This window comes from Colletotrichum truncatum (genome assembly GCF_014235925.2).
Source record: "Colletotrichum truncatum strain CMES1059 chromosome Unknown Contig_0009, whole genome shotgun sequence".
Lineage (NCBI taxonomy): Eukaryota > Fungi > Ascomycota > Sordariomycetes > Glomerellales > Glomerellaceae > Colletotrichum > Colletotrichum truncatum.
The window spans coordinates 2,645,237-2,659,779 of record NW_027222406.1 but is presented as its reverse complement, the minus strand read 5'-3'; the positions used below and the strand labels follow the sequence as shown (position 1 = coordinate 2,659,779).

At 50.5% G+C, this 14,543-nt stretch overlaps 5 protein-coding genes across 5 annotated transcripts; 4 read left to right on the top strand and 1 right to left on the bottom strand.

Moving 5' to 3' along the window:
* Positions 1–123: 123 nt before the first annotated feature.
* On the top strand, positions 124–1,038 carry CTRU02_213268 (uncharacterized protein; the record flags this gene model as incomplete). The annotated part of the gene is made up of 1 exon (XM_036730885.1): positions 124–1,038. The coding sequence occupies one exon, from the start codon at positions 124–126 to the stop codon at positions 1,036–1,038; it is 915 nt and encodes a 304-aa protein (XP_036577415.1).
* Positions 1,039–4,573: 3,535 nt separating this feature from the next.
* Positions 4,574–4,738, top strand: CTRU02_213267 (PFS and TPR domain-containing protein; the record flags this gene model as incomplete). The annotated part of the gene is made up of 1 exon (XM_036730884.1): positions 4,574–4,738. The coding sequence occupies one exon, from the start codon at positions 4,574–4,576 to the stop codon at positions 4,736–4,738; it is 165 nt and encodes a 54-aa protein (XP_036577414.1).
* A 1,032-nt stretch (positions 4,739–5,770) lies between these two features.
* On the bottom strand, positions 5,771–6,789 carry CTRU02_213266 (uncharacterized protein; the record flags this gene model as incomplete). The annotated part of the gene is made up of 2 exons (XM_070206008.1): positions 5,771–6,069; positions 6,099–6,789. The coding sequence occupies 2 exons, from the start codon at positions 6,787–6,789 to the stop codon at positions 5,771–5,773; spliced, it is 990 nt and encodes a 329-aa protein (XP_070060401.1).
* A 3,132-nt stretch (positions 6,790–9,921) lies between these two features.
* CTRU02_213265 (Trihydroxynaphthalene reductase 1) lies at positions 9,922–11,028 on the top strand (the record flags this gene model as incomplete). Its single annotated transcript, XM_036730882.1, has 4 exons — positions 9,922–10,033; positions 10,189–10,659; positions 10,712–10,768; positions 10,820–11,028. The coding sequence occupies 4 exons, from the start codon at positions 9,922–9,924 to the stop codon at positions 11,026–11,028; spliced, it is 849 nt and encodes a 282-aa protein (XP_036577412.1).
* A 1,365-nt stretch (positions 11,029–12,393) lies between these two features.
* CTRU02_213264 (amidase) lies at positions 12,394–14,253 on the top strand (the record flags this gene model as incomplete). Its single annotated transcript, XM_070206007.1, has 3 exons — positions 12,394–12,680; positions 12,723–13,229; positions 13,281–14,253. 3 exons carry the CDS (start codon positions 12,394–12,396, stop codon positions 14,251–14,253), a joined length of 1,767 nt encoding a protein of 588 aa, XP_070060400.1.
* Between the last annotated feature and the right edge of the window lie 290 nt (positions 14,254–14,543).

Here is a 14,543-nt window from a genome sequence, read left to right as displayed (position 1 = left end):
GCATCCGTCAGGACAGGAGACCTTTCTCGTCCGCGGCCTTCCCCTCAGTCATTTCAGAATTGCCAACGGCCTGCTGCGCCCTTTCATACTCTCTTTTTTTAAGGACCCCGTCAACTCTTCACAATGGGCCCCATTGCCGGCAGGGCGTTCGCCTTGCTTGCTACTTTATCAACCATCGTTTACGCCCAGGACCAGCCCAAGGGCGATGGTTACTTTGGTTACAACCTCGAGCGCCGCGGCGACAACGAGTCGGCAGTCTACGAGACGGCAAACACAAAGACCGGCATTGACACCCTGAACCCGATCCCGGACGTGTACCTCAACGCCTCGGTCTCGGTCGGCGAGATCAGCGTCGAGGTGCAGAACATCACGGCCAAGGTCAACCTCGACGCGAAGGTGCTCAACCTGCTACATTTTCAAGCCGGCGTCGACGCGCGCATCGACCGCGTCAAACTGGGCATCTACAACGTGTCGGCCAAAGTCGAGCTCGAGGCCCGCCTGGAGAACGTGGTGAAGATGGTTGACGACGTCCTCACCAGCATCGACCTGAACCCTATAATCGCGACGCTGGGCGACGGTCTCGGTGACATCGTCAACAAGACCGTCGGCGTCGTTACAGACCCCGTCGACGGCAACGCCGCGGACGCCAGCTCGGTGGCGAAACGCGACCTGACCTACCGCATCGAGAACAACATTCTGTACTCGGTCAACGACTTCTCCGGCCGCACGCATACGAATCGCGTGTTGGCGCAGAACGGCTCCATCTTTGACGTGTTCCTCAACAACAACGGCGACGAGACGGGCAGGCGAGTGGTGGGACTGTACAGCCGCGACATGGCTTTCACGGGGCACAACAAGACCATTTCGATAGACGGGCAGGTGAGGGAGTTTGAGCTGCAGTATCTGTACGCGCCGTACCCCGGACTAGAGGCGTTTAGCAACATCTACATGGACACGAGTGGCAGGGTAGTAAGGACGAAGATTGTGGCCGAGGCGGAGGGGGGCGGCACGGCGACGATCAGCAACGATGGGGAGTGAGTTGGACGATGGTGAAGGCATGAATTGAGAGACAGGGGGGCCTCGCCGCCGTTAATTGAGAACCAAAATTCCCGCTGCCAACGACATCATAGGACCAATGCAATTGTGGGCGTCGAGTCGCCGCTTGGGACGATGTGGGATGTTGATGGGCACCAGTCTGTAAGCAGGCAGACCTCCGACGTCTGGATCGTTCGATGGGAAAACAGGGTCATTGAAATGGACCAGATATTGGCGGGGGGTGTGTTTATGGGCGAAATGGTATTAGTTTGATGGAAAGCGGACAAAGCAGCGCATACATTTCACATCCTCCAGACACAGCCTATTGATGCGAGGTTGTGGTTTTGTGGCTGATGTTGTTATATGAATCGCGCTTTAAAGAACGTCCTATCAAGATTGGATATTACCTCAGTAGCACTTATTCTTGGCCCAAAATCAGGAACATATCCTCCGCAGTGTAACGTTCAGAGTTCCAAGCTAGGGTAGATCATATACCTCCAGCCCCTTGTCGTGGTAACGCACGGCGCAGTGTGGGAACCGTCCACTCTCAGTTGGCTTCGAGGTGGACAGTGATGACGGGATTATGAAGTTGAATGCAACGTCCTGTTCCAATGGCCAAGATGTCAAAAGACCATAAAGTGCCGCAAAGTCACACCCGCAGGAACCTGGGTCTGTCTACCTTGCGACTGCTACCCATGGCCGCGTACCTTACTGACAATCGTGAGCCCTTTAAAGCGACGTGATTCACGTATAGCCACTAACAGAAACCGTTAGCAACCGACCGTTAGCAGCCACTAGCAAACTGAAATTGGTGGCTGATGTCGCTTTGCTTCTAAGATGGCTTTTGTTAGTGTTATGCTCGTTCTAGATTAACTGAAGCGTACCCCTGAGCCCCCGCGGAGGCCTTCTAAAACCTCGCGTAGGCCGCGGATTTCTTCTAGCTGTGAATCGGCGCCCACAGCCCTGATTTGCACAGAATCTAGCCAGTACCGGCTTCAAGCCCAGCTTTTTTTTTTTTTTTTTTTAATGGCGCCTGGGGTTCTAGCTCAGGCACAGGAATCCTCACTGGACAAGTCCCATGCCGTTTTACGGGGCGGTAACCTTGTAGTGTGGGCGCTGTGAACCAGCCCTTGGACTACGGAGCTCATAGCCAGTAATACTTGGGCGTCTCTCCCCATCGCCATGCACGGCAATTAGTCCGCCCAGATCTCGATAGAGAATGGATCCAGCATTGCGTTAGTAGATGCAGAAATCAAGGCAAAGGAAATTTGCCATGTTTCATCCCTCCAATTCAGCACATGTGACGAATGCCGTTTTTGCTCGCGCGCATCGGATTGGTGTGTCGATGCGGCTATGCAAGGGCAGCAGGACGAGTAGTGGACTCTATGCTATGCGATGCAACACTGCAACGCGGCGAAGTTGGGTACGGCTAATGAGTTTGCGGGAGTGCCCCTGCAGATATAGGATGAACTGATTGCAGTATGCGGAATCTTGATTTGGTAAAGGAGCAATCTTGGATGTATTCGTGGGCATCTTTCATATCGACTGATTATGTTTCTCATACTATGCTGTAACTACGTTCTAGAGGTCTTTTATGCCCCAGAAAAGGCTTGATTGGAACCAGAATTGCATGTTTCCCCCCGGAAATGAGTACCATGGCGGCATTTGCTGTGCCGTAACAGGACCTCAGGCTTCAGTTTTCTCATTCATCGCCACCTGATTTTCGCCGCTGCTATGGATCATCGAGTCAGATTTGGAGGTTGCATTAGTGGAAGGTCAAGCCCTAGAGGAGAATAGGCTAAGACGTGTGCTTTCTGCCTTCATTCGACTAAAGTAACGTACAATAAGGTAGACCAAGCTCTCGTCGATACTGAACGTTTCTTCAAAGTGCGACAACTTCCCTTTTTATGAAACAAAGTGATTGATGTTAGATTTATTGAGCAGGTGCCATAGTTTTCCCCGCGGCGAAGATGTCTAGCCCATTAAAAACGAAACTGGATGAATATGGCCTCGGCTCAGTTTTGATTCCTTTGAAAGAACCATGCGATTTACTCAACTTTAGGGAAAGCTGTTCAGACTAGGCAATCCCGTGCTGAAAAGATCAGCTGGCGCGAATTGGTTCATGGGCCCTTAAGACTCTCAATATGTTGTAATGGGTTGACAAGTGGTCGAATCTATGTGCACAACTAGCCATTGAAAATCATTGGACGCAATTACAAACTCCTGCAACAACTTCGGAATTATGAATCGAAGCCTATATAATCCATAGAGCGTAAGAAAATCGACCAACTCGGCGAACCCAGAAGTACCTCTCAAGTAATAAGCCCGCAGAAATAAATTTACGTGCTACTTTACTCAATCTTGCCACTATTCTCGATGCCGGCTTATCTCTTCCGATAGACATGGGAAGAAAAGCCTTCTCTTCTCAAGGTCGATAGGTAGTGAACGTGATGCGCGGATGCTAATTGCATCGTATCTGCCTAGAACGGGAAACGGCACGACTTTTGTCACGTTGCCGAGCTGAGACGCCGCAGAGATGTTAACGGATAACGGTAAAAGGATCTCCAGAGTCATACCAATAGAAAAAAAAAAACATAGGAACTGCTAATGCTCAATAAGAATTCAAGCTAACATGGTAGGTAGATTGAGTATACAATTACGCTGCGCTTAAATCATGCTCTCAACTGAATCCCGCTCACCCTAAACTAAACTGAGGCATATATCTACAAGCGAAGTCCCTAATAGCTTTCTAGTTATATTTAGACCAACTTGGGAAGAATGGGAAGAGATCTGACACTTTGCTTCGAAGTGATAGAGGGGATATCCGACGGTATGAAGGCGTATCCAATTCTGTGATTGTGACATGCCAGGTGTCGTTGAACCAGATCAAATGGGATCAAACCGGGAGGCTAACCTGCTTTCTACTGAGTTACTTCCATGCACAAAACATACCGGAGTATGTGCTACAGGGTTGTAATAGCAGCTACAAAGACACCAAGAGCGATGACAACTGCCATAAAAAGGGACAGTGATGATGTGTTGAAGATGATCTAGATGTGCTTTTGGGCTACTCGCTTATCACAAGAATAATATCTACATCGAGATTCTGCGAAATATGCCTATCAGTATAATTTTGCATGAAGTTTGGTTTTCGGATTCTGGTAGCCCGGAGCGATGGGATATATTCTTTCTACAGTCCACCTCACAAGACTTTTCATGAAGCAGGTGTACATGACGGTATCGAGCTTGAGAGCGCTTCAGGAGGAACATCTCTCAACACTCAACTACATAAGCGGTTCTTCGTTGGCATACTGGAAACAAAGGCGGTGGGACGAAGCGGATGAACTCCAAGCCCGCGACTCACGCACCTGCTTAAAGAATTTTGGAGAGAAACATCCCGGTACACTCACCAGTATGACCAACCGGCAGCCACGTACGGGGCTAAAGCCGGTGGGAGGAGGCAAAAAGTCATCAGGATAGGGTATCAGAGACAAGAATGAGTGTGCAAGGAGAGCAGCATCCCTGAGCGCTGGGCAGTATGGACAAATCAGCTCATGTCTGGAAAGCATTAGGTCGGAGGACCGATGCAATGCGGTTGATGCGCGATTGTGAAAGACTTAGCCAACAGCGCCTTCGAAGCGATCATCTTGACACTATCCTCTCCTTTTCAGTGCTTCAGGAGTGGGAGAAAGACTCGATATAACGTCGAGACTCCACTTGTGAAAAATGAAGTTTTGGAAGCCTTTCGTTTTTGACACAAAATGCACGTCAGCTCTGCCTTTACATAGTAACTAGGTTGCTGGGTCTGACTTTGGTATTGAGAGGAACCGTTAAAATTAATACCACGTTTAAATACTTAAAAAAAAATACCCCATGCCATTGCGATACAATGCAATGCCAAGTCCTAAAATAGTAAACACTTGAACAATCATTTCTTTCCAAGAATTCGCTGCCACTCAGATTCCAGCGTTGATAAACTCATGCGTCACGCTCCATCTCGTCCAATTCTTCTAAAAATGGAAACTATTGACGACGAACCACCAGTTGGGATGAGCATACATGATAGTGTTCCGACAAAAAACAAGCATCAAGATGTAAGTAAACCTTGCTTTACAGTTTGGTAAACGCCCGCTAACAAAAGCCTATTTGCCCATCCAAACAAACACCAAAATCAAAAGTAAAAGTTCATAGCGTTTAACATACAAGCGAACTCTTGCAAGAAAACATAAAAAGAATTGCCCGTAGATTGTACAGAGTCAATCGCGGTGAGGATTTGAGCCTCACGCGGGGGTCGAACCCGCAACCTTGAGATTAAGAGTCTCACGCTCTACCGATTGAGCTAGCAAGGCGGGCTTGGAATGTTGACAGGGGCCGAAGATTTGCGGAATATTTGCCAAGCCACGGGGCTGCCACAGCGCTCAAGGTCATCCTCCCGTCCGCGAAATCTTTCAAGTTCCTTCAAAGTTTGACAGCGCGTGGCATATCATAAACTGCGTTAACCATACTTTGTTTATTACAGCTGTAGACACTGCAAGAAGTCCCAAAATGAGCATACACAATATGAGTTCTCGGAAAGCTTTTTGACATGACGTGATGTACATATCACAATAACACATTTGATTGAAATCACTTATTAGCTCTAATGCGCATAGCTATGCTTGCAGAATGCTGAAGACCGGAACGCCCCGCTCATAAAACAAAAATCCTCGCTTTTCCCCAACAACCAGTTCTATAACTAACTCTTGTTGGCAGGCGTCCCGTCACCGAGCTCCGCCAATGGAGCCGACGGCGCCGATGGATGGTGTCCGACGCCATCCAGTTCGCTGACCGGGTGCAAGTTGGGGCCTGCATCGGAATACATGCTCAGGTGTCTCGGGTTATGAGTGCTGAGCGAGCTCACGCTGGTGTCGGTGTACGTTGACAGGTGCCGGTCGTCAATGACCGGAGACGGAGCGAGCTTTGCAGGGTAGTACGGTGAGTGCGGCGGTGATGCGTGGCCATACAAGCTGGGAACGGCAGTCGTAGCATACGAAGCTGGGAAAATGTTAGTTGTCATCTCGCAGAAGAACTGGATGAGGGATGAAGCTTACCACGTGCTGGGTCGTAAGGAGCAGGGCTTTGTGAAGGGTCAAAGGGAGACGGGCTGTGAGGCGGTGCCACGAAACCCATCTCGGGATGCGCAGAGTGAGGAGTGGGCTCCCACGTGGGTTCACGTCTCTCATTGCGCTTCCTGGCGTGCCAGCCGCATCTCCAGATGATGGCGATGACGATAGCGACGGCGACTGCAGCTCCAATGGCGATGCCTACAATGGCTCCCGTGCCGAGGCCGCCACCAGATGATCCAGAATCAGGAGTTGACGACGCGGAAGGGGTTGAGGAAGCCCCATTAGGGAGAAACACTGCTCTTGAGCTGGCGTCTTTGCTCAGTGTCGCCGGGAGAAGGTTGTCGATGGGGCAGAGACCATCAGACTCCTTGCACGGGTTCGAGGCGCAACATCCGATGAAGGAGATGCTGTTCTTGCATGTGTAAAAGATCTCGCTCGATGGTCTCGCGTCGTCGCAACTTTGAGCGGGAATGTTGGCGTAACGATCAGGGTTGAATGAAGATATCCTCCTGTCCTTTGTCGGGCATTTTCCAGTACCGTTGGCGCATGGGTTTGACGTGCAACAACCAAAGAACTCGGTCGTGTTGCCGGCGCAGATGTAAAAGTCACCTCCCCTGGGGCAGCTGAGGCCCAATTCGGCGGCTGCCATGTTGATAGATGGAGTTTATAGATGGGTATCTGATTTCAAAAAAGACTTATTGTTTGCTTCTTTTTTTGATACTGAATTATTTCGTATTAGTAACTTGTGAAAAATAAACTTTGACAATATTGAGTGAACTGGTTCTTGTCCCAGTGGAAGTCAAGACGTCCCGACTTAAAAGTATTATAGGGATAATCAACAGAGAGAGAGGTCCCGCAAGCTGGAATGCAGACTCTAAGCCACCCTTGCTAGGTGATGGCTTGGATGGCTGGGGTTGTCATTCGGCAACTCGGTTTCAACGGGGCGCTGCTTCGCCAACTGGTCAGATTTGCTGCAGGCAGACGAATAAAGCGACGCCTGCTAGTGCGATTGAAGGATGGGCCAATATTTCATTTTTGTCTCCACAGCCTCTCTTGGAGCCTCCTGGGATCTCTCTTTTAGGGAAAAACTCGACATACAGGCCTGCTTGGCATCTCTGAAAAAAAATACCGATATGGATAAGGCTTGGTTTTCCCTGGCTGCGGAACGAGACATAGAACGGAAGAACGGACAAGGCCTATTGCACCACGCCAGGTTTGCAAGGTATTTTTGCAAATTTTCTGGGTCGATCTGACGATTCTTTCATTACTCTTACAGCTAGGGGCGAAGAGGTACGCTGTGTCGACAGAAACAGATCGTAACCCGGGATGACCGTCATGGAGGATAGACATGAGATACCTAAAGTATGAGACATCGACAGTCCCATTGGGTTTACCACCAGCTTAAGGAGCGTGGGAGAGCTCAAACTGCGCAGAAAGGAAGAAAGGAAGACAGTAATACACGTCAGGATCCCTAATAGCCTACTTTCCAACGGAGGCGACCCAGTTCAAAGCTTGGGCTGTTGGTTGAGTTTGTTTGTTGGGGGCTGGCTGGGGGGGGGCTTTGCTGGCTAAGCTTGTGCTGGTAGGCTTTGTAGGATCACGTTGTGGGGAATCTTGGCTTGCTCAGCTGGGGAAAATCTGAGATAAGCCCGGGTTTGTCAGGCAGCTCTAAAAATACGAATAGGTTTGTCACCGCCACGAGAGAAGGCTAACTAAGCGAAGCTTACGGCTGACAGGATTTAATTTCCAGTGTGGGCACGATGTTCGCAGCATCACCTGTCGTCATTTTTCTGTTCGTGAGGATCCCAGCCAGGCAACAAGTATGACCAGCATGTTTTGTGCATGTGGAGGGCGTATTAGGGATAGGGATTTGTTGGTGGGCAAACTGAGAAATTTTGTGCTTGAGGCAGCGAATAAACAAGGTTTCATCATGAGATATAGTTTAACTCATTTCGTTCCCTGTTGAGTCGGATTGTCCCTGGCCTCTTTATATGCTCACTCTTGGAATACCATGGAACGTCAGACCAAGCGAGGGAGACAAGGATCTTACCGTGATCGGATTCATCGTTTGACAACTCCGCGACTTGAACCGGATTCCAAGGAAGAGATGCATCGCGAGACAAGATTTGGTAAATAATTGCATGAGACACGCTGCCCGTATTTACCATTTTGGGAAATGTTCACCAACGGACCGCTTACGAATGCTATTGGTTGATTTTCGTTCGCTGGAGGGAACGCAACCATTGCACCGATAGTTTCGGCCCGGGCCATGGGACACACAGCAACGCAAGTTCGGCATTGGTCCGGGGTGGCTGGCCTTTGCCGGTCTACTTGGGACGGCCGCGTGGTATTGGAATGACTCGGCAAGAGTGTGGGCTGATCCCGATCCGGAGTTGGGCAATGGCAACCGGTAAGACTCTCTGTGGGCGACCCATATGACCGGTAAACAACCGCCGCGGAGTTGAGTTGGGGCACTGGGTTGGCCCAATAGCCGAAGGGGGATCGGGATGGACTGCCGGACTTCAAGGATCCACCCCGGACCCAAGGCGAAGTTTCCAGAGCCGTGTTCGTCGGTGAACAGGGTTCCGAATACCATAGGCATGGATATTCTTTAGGTTTTCGACATTTTTGGATACAAACCCTCTTTTTGAGACGAAATACTCCTTTCAAATCTTGTATACTTAATTCCCTGCACAATATTCAGCTGGCTAACCTCGTTGAAGATGGCTTCGGAGCTGTGGTCCTCACGGCCGGTGAACGGAATATTCCTCAACCCCGAATTGCAGGGCACCGCAATGATCCACCTACGGACGCAGCACTGATCCTCATGGATGACATTGAGACTCGTGGCGCCGCCATGGTCTGTGGTCGACCGGCAACAAGGATGCTGCCCCCCCTACGGTATTGGTGATCCGTGCCGGAGGATGAGGGTGGAACCCGGGGAACCTCAGTTGTTGCAAACCCTGGGACGATCGCGGCCCTCCCAATGCAGGCGGCTCCATCCGCGCATCGGCTTGCTGCATTTCGTCGGAATAGCGAGGAGACGCGAGTAAGGTACTGGGAGTTCATGGGCAAACCAAAGGGGGAGGGGGAGAGAGGATCGCGCCGAAGGCGGACAGCGACCGGCGCCTACATTTGATGATGGCCAAGGGAATCCAATTATATCTCTATTATGGAGCTCAAGACCGAGCAAAGGGGTCCGTCGCGGTGGATCAGTCCCCCCTTGGCTTGCGTCCGGGGTTTCGGTCCGGGCGGTTGAGGCGAATTACTTCTGGCCGTAGAAGGACTGCGTATGGCGCCAAGTGGCCCGGCGTAACGACGCGCTAAGATGCAGGGGACGATCACCACAAAAAAAACAAAAAGGATAAGGGAAAATGGGGCCTATGGCTGCTGCATTCGGCTCTCGCCTTTTGGTGCGGGAAGCGATGTTGGTTGTATCCATTGTGGCCACAGGCTAGTGGGCGAATTGGTGTCGTTTCACGGACGTCCGGTGCGCACGTCCGTGTCCGGCGTCTCTCCACGGGCCTCCGGCGCAAAACGAACTGCCTCGCCTGAAGTTGGTCTCAACAATGCGATGGAAAACACAACATGGATCCAAAAGAATGTATCGAAATATCATATTTAAGACCCTGGATTGAACCTCCCAATCCAGTCTCGAAACACTCATCACAACTCAATCACTCTTTCACCCAATCACCTCTTCGGTCTTTTCGATTCAAGCTCCAGCCCTTTACACCACTTCGACTTCCAGTCACTTTTTAACCCACACAAATCATTCAAAATGCCTGGCCTTACCTCCGAGTCTAAGGGTTCCAAGTACGACGCCATCCCCGGCCCTCTGGGTCTGGCTTCCGCGTCTCTTGAGGGCAAGGTTGCTCTCGTCACCGGTGCCGGTACGTTCCCATCTGATCTTCCCCACGGGGGAGGGTTGTGCATAATCCCTGGAAAAGGTCCAACCGAAGATTGGCACACTTTGGCCTTTCTTCGGCTGCGCGGCCGGGTCTTGTTCATCTGAAGTTCATTGACGCTAATTTTGGCTTATTTTTAGGCCGTGGCATTGGTCGCGAGATGGCCCAGGAGCTTGGTCGCCGTGGCGCCAAGGTCATCGTCAACTACGCCAACAGCGCTGAGACCGCCGAGCAGGTCGTCCAGGCCATCAAGAAGTCCGGCTCTGACGCCGTCTCCATCAAGGCCAACGTCTCCAACGTCGAGGAGATTGTCAGCATGTTCGAGCAGGCCGTCAAGGTCTGGGGCAAGCTCGACATTGTCTGCTCCAACAGCGGTGTCGTCTCTTTCGGCCACGTCAAGGACGTCACCCCCGAGGAGTTCGACCGCGTCTTCAACATCAACACCCGTGGCCAGTTCTTCGTTGCCCGCGAGGCCTACAAGCACCTCGAGGTCGGTGGCCGCCTCATCCTGATGGGATCCATCACTGGCCAGGCCAAGGGTGTCCCCAAGCACGCCGTCTACTCCGGCTCCAAGGGTACCATCGAGACCTTTGTCCGCTGCATGGCCATTGGTAAGCTTTTCCCCCCCAATGTACAGGCTCGACAGTAACTAACAAGTCACAGACTTCGGTGACAAGAAGATCACTGTCAACGCCGTTGCCCCTGGTGGCATCAAGACTGGTAAGTTAGCTCTCTAGCTCTGACAAAGACACAGATACTAACATTCCCTAGACATGTACCACGCCGTCTGCCGTGAGTACATCCCCGGTGGCACTGAGCTCGACGACGAGGGTGTCGATGAGTACGCCGCTGGCTGGTCCCCCATGCACCGTGTCGGTCTCCCGATCGACATTGCCCGTGTCGTCTGCTTCCTGGCTTCCCAGGACGGTGAGTGGATCAACGGAAAGGTCCTTGGCATTGACGGTGCCGCCTGCATGTAAAGTGCTACCTAATATAATTTGGAGTTATGGCTCAACTGGACGGGTAATGGAGAATGGATCATTTGTACATCTTAGACTATCTCATGGGATATAATGAATACAAGCATATGCCCCATACAGGCTTTCATCTTGCAATGTGACTGTAAAAACGTACTATGGGCTTAATGGTTGGCGTCTGTTAAATGTTTGAAGTTTAAGTCAACTTTGTGATTCGGAGAGCTGGCCACCTTCCAGACATTGTGAGCCGCTTAAACACAGTTGCAAAGATCTTGTCTTTCAATCATTGATGCAGGGGTATATAGCCGACTAAAACTATCCTCTTTGACCCTAATGGATTAAACCCTGTGACTAACTCTTTTTTCCTTGTGCATTATCGTGAATATGAACTTAAGCCATGAAGATTTGAACAGACTCCAAACCGCATATTCAGTCTTGATATAAAGTATTGTAGAGTTTCTATAAAATTCAGTTGCATCATACGAGCTAGCTATCAATTAAGATGTGATATCCTCTTGAAAGAATAGAGAGAGCTTTGGAAATCCTGTCAGGGTAATCTCCCTAAATATATTTCCAGCAATGAGATAAAAAATCGAGTGTGTGAGTATGAGATCAGTCTATCAGCTGGATCATCCGATTCTAGAGGCTGCTCTCATCAAAACATACATGTAGTCTTGGTTACTTTAACACAACGGTAGAAAATCGCAAACCTTTTGATAAATCCGCAGTAATATTATCAAATATCAAGAAATTACACAAGTCACGTTTATTCTTCAGAGTAAATGGCTCTGTTATTTTGAGAAGTAGCCAACTTTTATAATAAGCATCTTTTTATGTCTCGGTAATTCATGTTCATGCCATTCCCTTCAATGCTTGATATTAAATGTCCTCGTCTTCAGCGAGAGCGAGCATTGTCTCTTCATTTACAGCCAGAAATGCTAACAAGCTTAAGCCACAAGCCGTACAAGCCTCATTTCAAGACCTTGTAAGCCAGAGAAGCTGGCTGAGGGACCACATCTTTGGCTTCGACCTTGGTGGTGAGCCGTGCGGGAACCACCTTGATCTCCACACTGTATATGCATGATTTACACCACAATACGACCTCTTATCACGACCTATCAGAAAAAGAAACTTGCGCCCCGCTAAAACCTACAGCTTATGATTATGTATGCATACTGCGGCAGGGGCGTCATACGTTGCCCAAGAAAACTCCCTGTGAGGTGAGGCTTTAAAGGCGTCAGCCCGGGTACACCGGTGGCTGTTGACAGTTTGTTCCCCAACCCGCATCGTCATTCTGCTTTTGCTGACGATCTACAACTCACGGAAGGATTCTAGCGGCCGACACATCGCAGACCAAGAAATCTGACAATGCGCGCCAGTACCCAGCTCTGGTCCGCTATTGTGGCGGGCGTCCACGTCTCATTGGCCAGCTGTACAAACCAGACATGGCCAGCTCCCTCGGCGCCAACACTGCCGTCTGTGTTCCCTCTACTCGACAGTGCAGATCTGTTTCCCATGCCTCTGTGTGGAGGTTTCGAGCTGCATGAGGCCACTATTGATCAGATGCAGGCTGCGATGGAGGCTGGTACCTTGACCTCTCAGCAGCTTGTTGCGTGCTACCTGCAACGCACGTATCAGACTCAGGAGTATATCCAGTAGGTACGATGCCAAGGCTGAGTCTGCTGGCCACTGATTCAGTGTAACAGTTCGATTCTCCAGGTTAACCCTGATGTTTTCCATATTGCTGCCCAGATGGACGCGGAAAGGAAAAAGGGCAACGTCCGCGGCCCACTACATGGCATTCCGTTCACGGTGAAGGATAACATTGCCACCAAAGACAACATGGAGACGACAGCCGGTAGCTGGGCACTTATAGGCAGCATCGTTCCTCGTGATGCTCACGTGGTTACTCGTCTCCGTGAAGCAGGCGCAGTCCTCTTCGGCAAAGCCGCGCTCAGCGAGTGGGCGGATATGCGTAGCAATAACTATTCAGAAGGCTACTCTGCACGGGGCGGCCAATGTCGCAGCCCGTACAACTTCACCGTTAACCCGGGAGGGAGTAGTACCGGGAGCGCTGTAGGTGTAGCTGCCAACGCAATTGCGTTTTCTCTAGGCACGGAAACCGACGGGAGCGTCATCAACCCTGCCATGCGCAACTGTATTGTTGGGTTTAAGCCAACGGTCGGTCTTACATCCAGAGCTGGGTGCGTGAATCATACCGATCTAAACTATACACGCTAATTGCTTCTATATAGTGTTATACCGGAAAGCGAACACCAGGATTCGGTTGGGACGTTTGGGCGCACCGTAAAAGATGCCGTGTATGCTTTCGATGCTATTTACGGAGTAGATCAGCGGGATAACTATACCCTGGCCCAAGAAGGTAACACCCCAGAGGGCGGGTACACTCAATTCATCTCCAAAAAGGAGATTCTGAAGGACGCCAAATTCGGCATACCGTGGCAGAGCTTTTGGGTACATGCCGACGACGAAGAAAGGAAAGCTCTCGGGAAGGTCCTTGATCTCCTCACAGAAGCTGGCGCAACAGTGGTTAATAACACTGAAATTCTTGATTATGAGACTATCGTCAGCCCTGATGGCTGGAATTGGGATTATGGCACGACCCGCGGATACCCAAACGAGTCTGAGTACACCGTGGTGAAGGTAGACTTCTACAACAACATCAACACATACCTGTCCGAGCTCGAAAACACCAACATAAAAACCATCCAAGACCTCATCGAATTCAATTACCAGAACGACGGCAGTGAGGGCGGAAACCCCTGGCCTCTTGGCCATCCTGCATTCTACTCTGGCCAGGATGGTTTCCTCGCATCCCTCGAAACAAATGGTACCAAGGATGAGACTTATATGCAGGCCGTGGAGTTTACCCAGGGGTCAACTCGGAACGGCATCGACTCGGCACTCACTCTTGGCAACGGAGACAAGTTGTCTGGTCTTCTTGTCCCTCCCAATGTGGGCCAGACATACCAGATAGCGGCACAGGCCGGATACCCCATGATCACACTGCCAGTTGGGGTTAATGCGGTTGGCATGGGTTTTGGAATCGCCATCATGCAGACCGCGTACGAGGAGGCAGAACTAGTTAAATGGGGGAGCGCTATTGAGGACTTGCAATTGGCGATTAAGGGCAATCCGTACAAGAGGACACTGCCCAAATGGCACGAGTATCTAACGAGGCAGATTCCCATCAGGATGGATCTTTGAGAAAGAAAGTTCCTTTTTTGGGGTTGGAACAGAAACAGACATACATATTTAGGTGTAAGTAACACATGGTGATTCCTTCGGGGCGGTGAGCCTCCCCCCCTAGTTGTTGGGGCAGTGTCCACCTTGAACTTGACCAACTGGGGGGGGCATCGGGTTTTAATCTCGACCAAGGTCGCCGATAATGAAACCAAATGTAACAGCCCAAAGGGCGTCATTGTTAGGGCTCAGTTTTTCCCCCGTACCAGTTCGGAATCCTACGCTGTTAGTTCTCCACCGGAATAGTGCGCTCA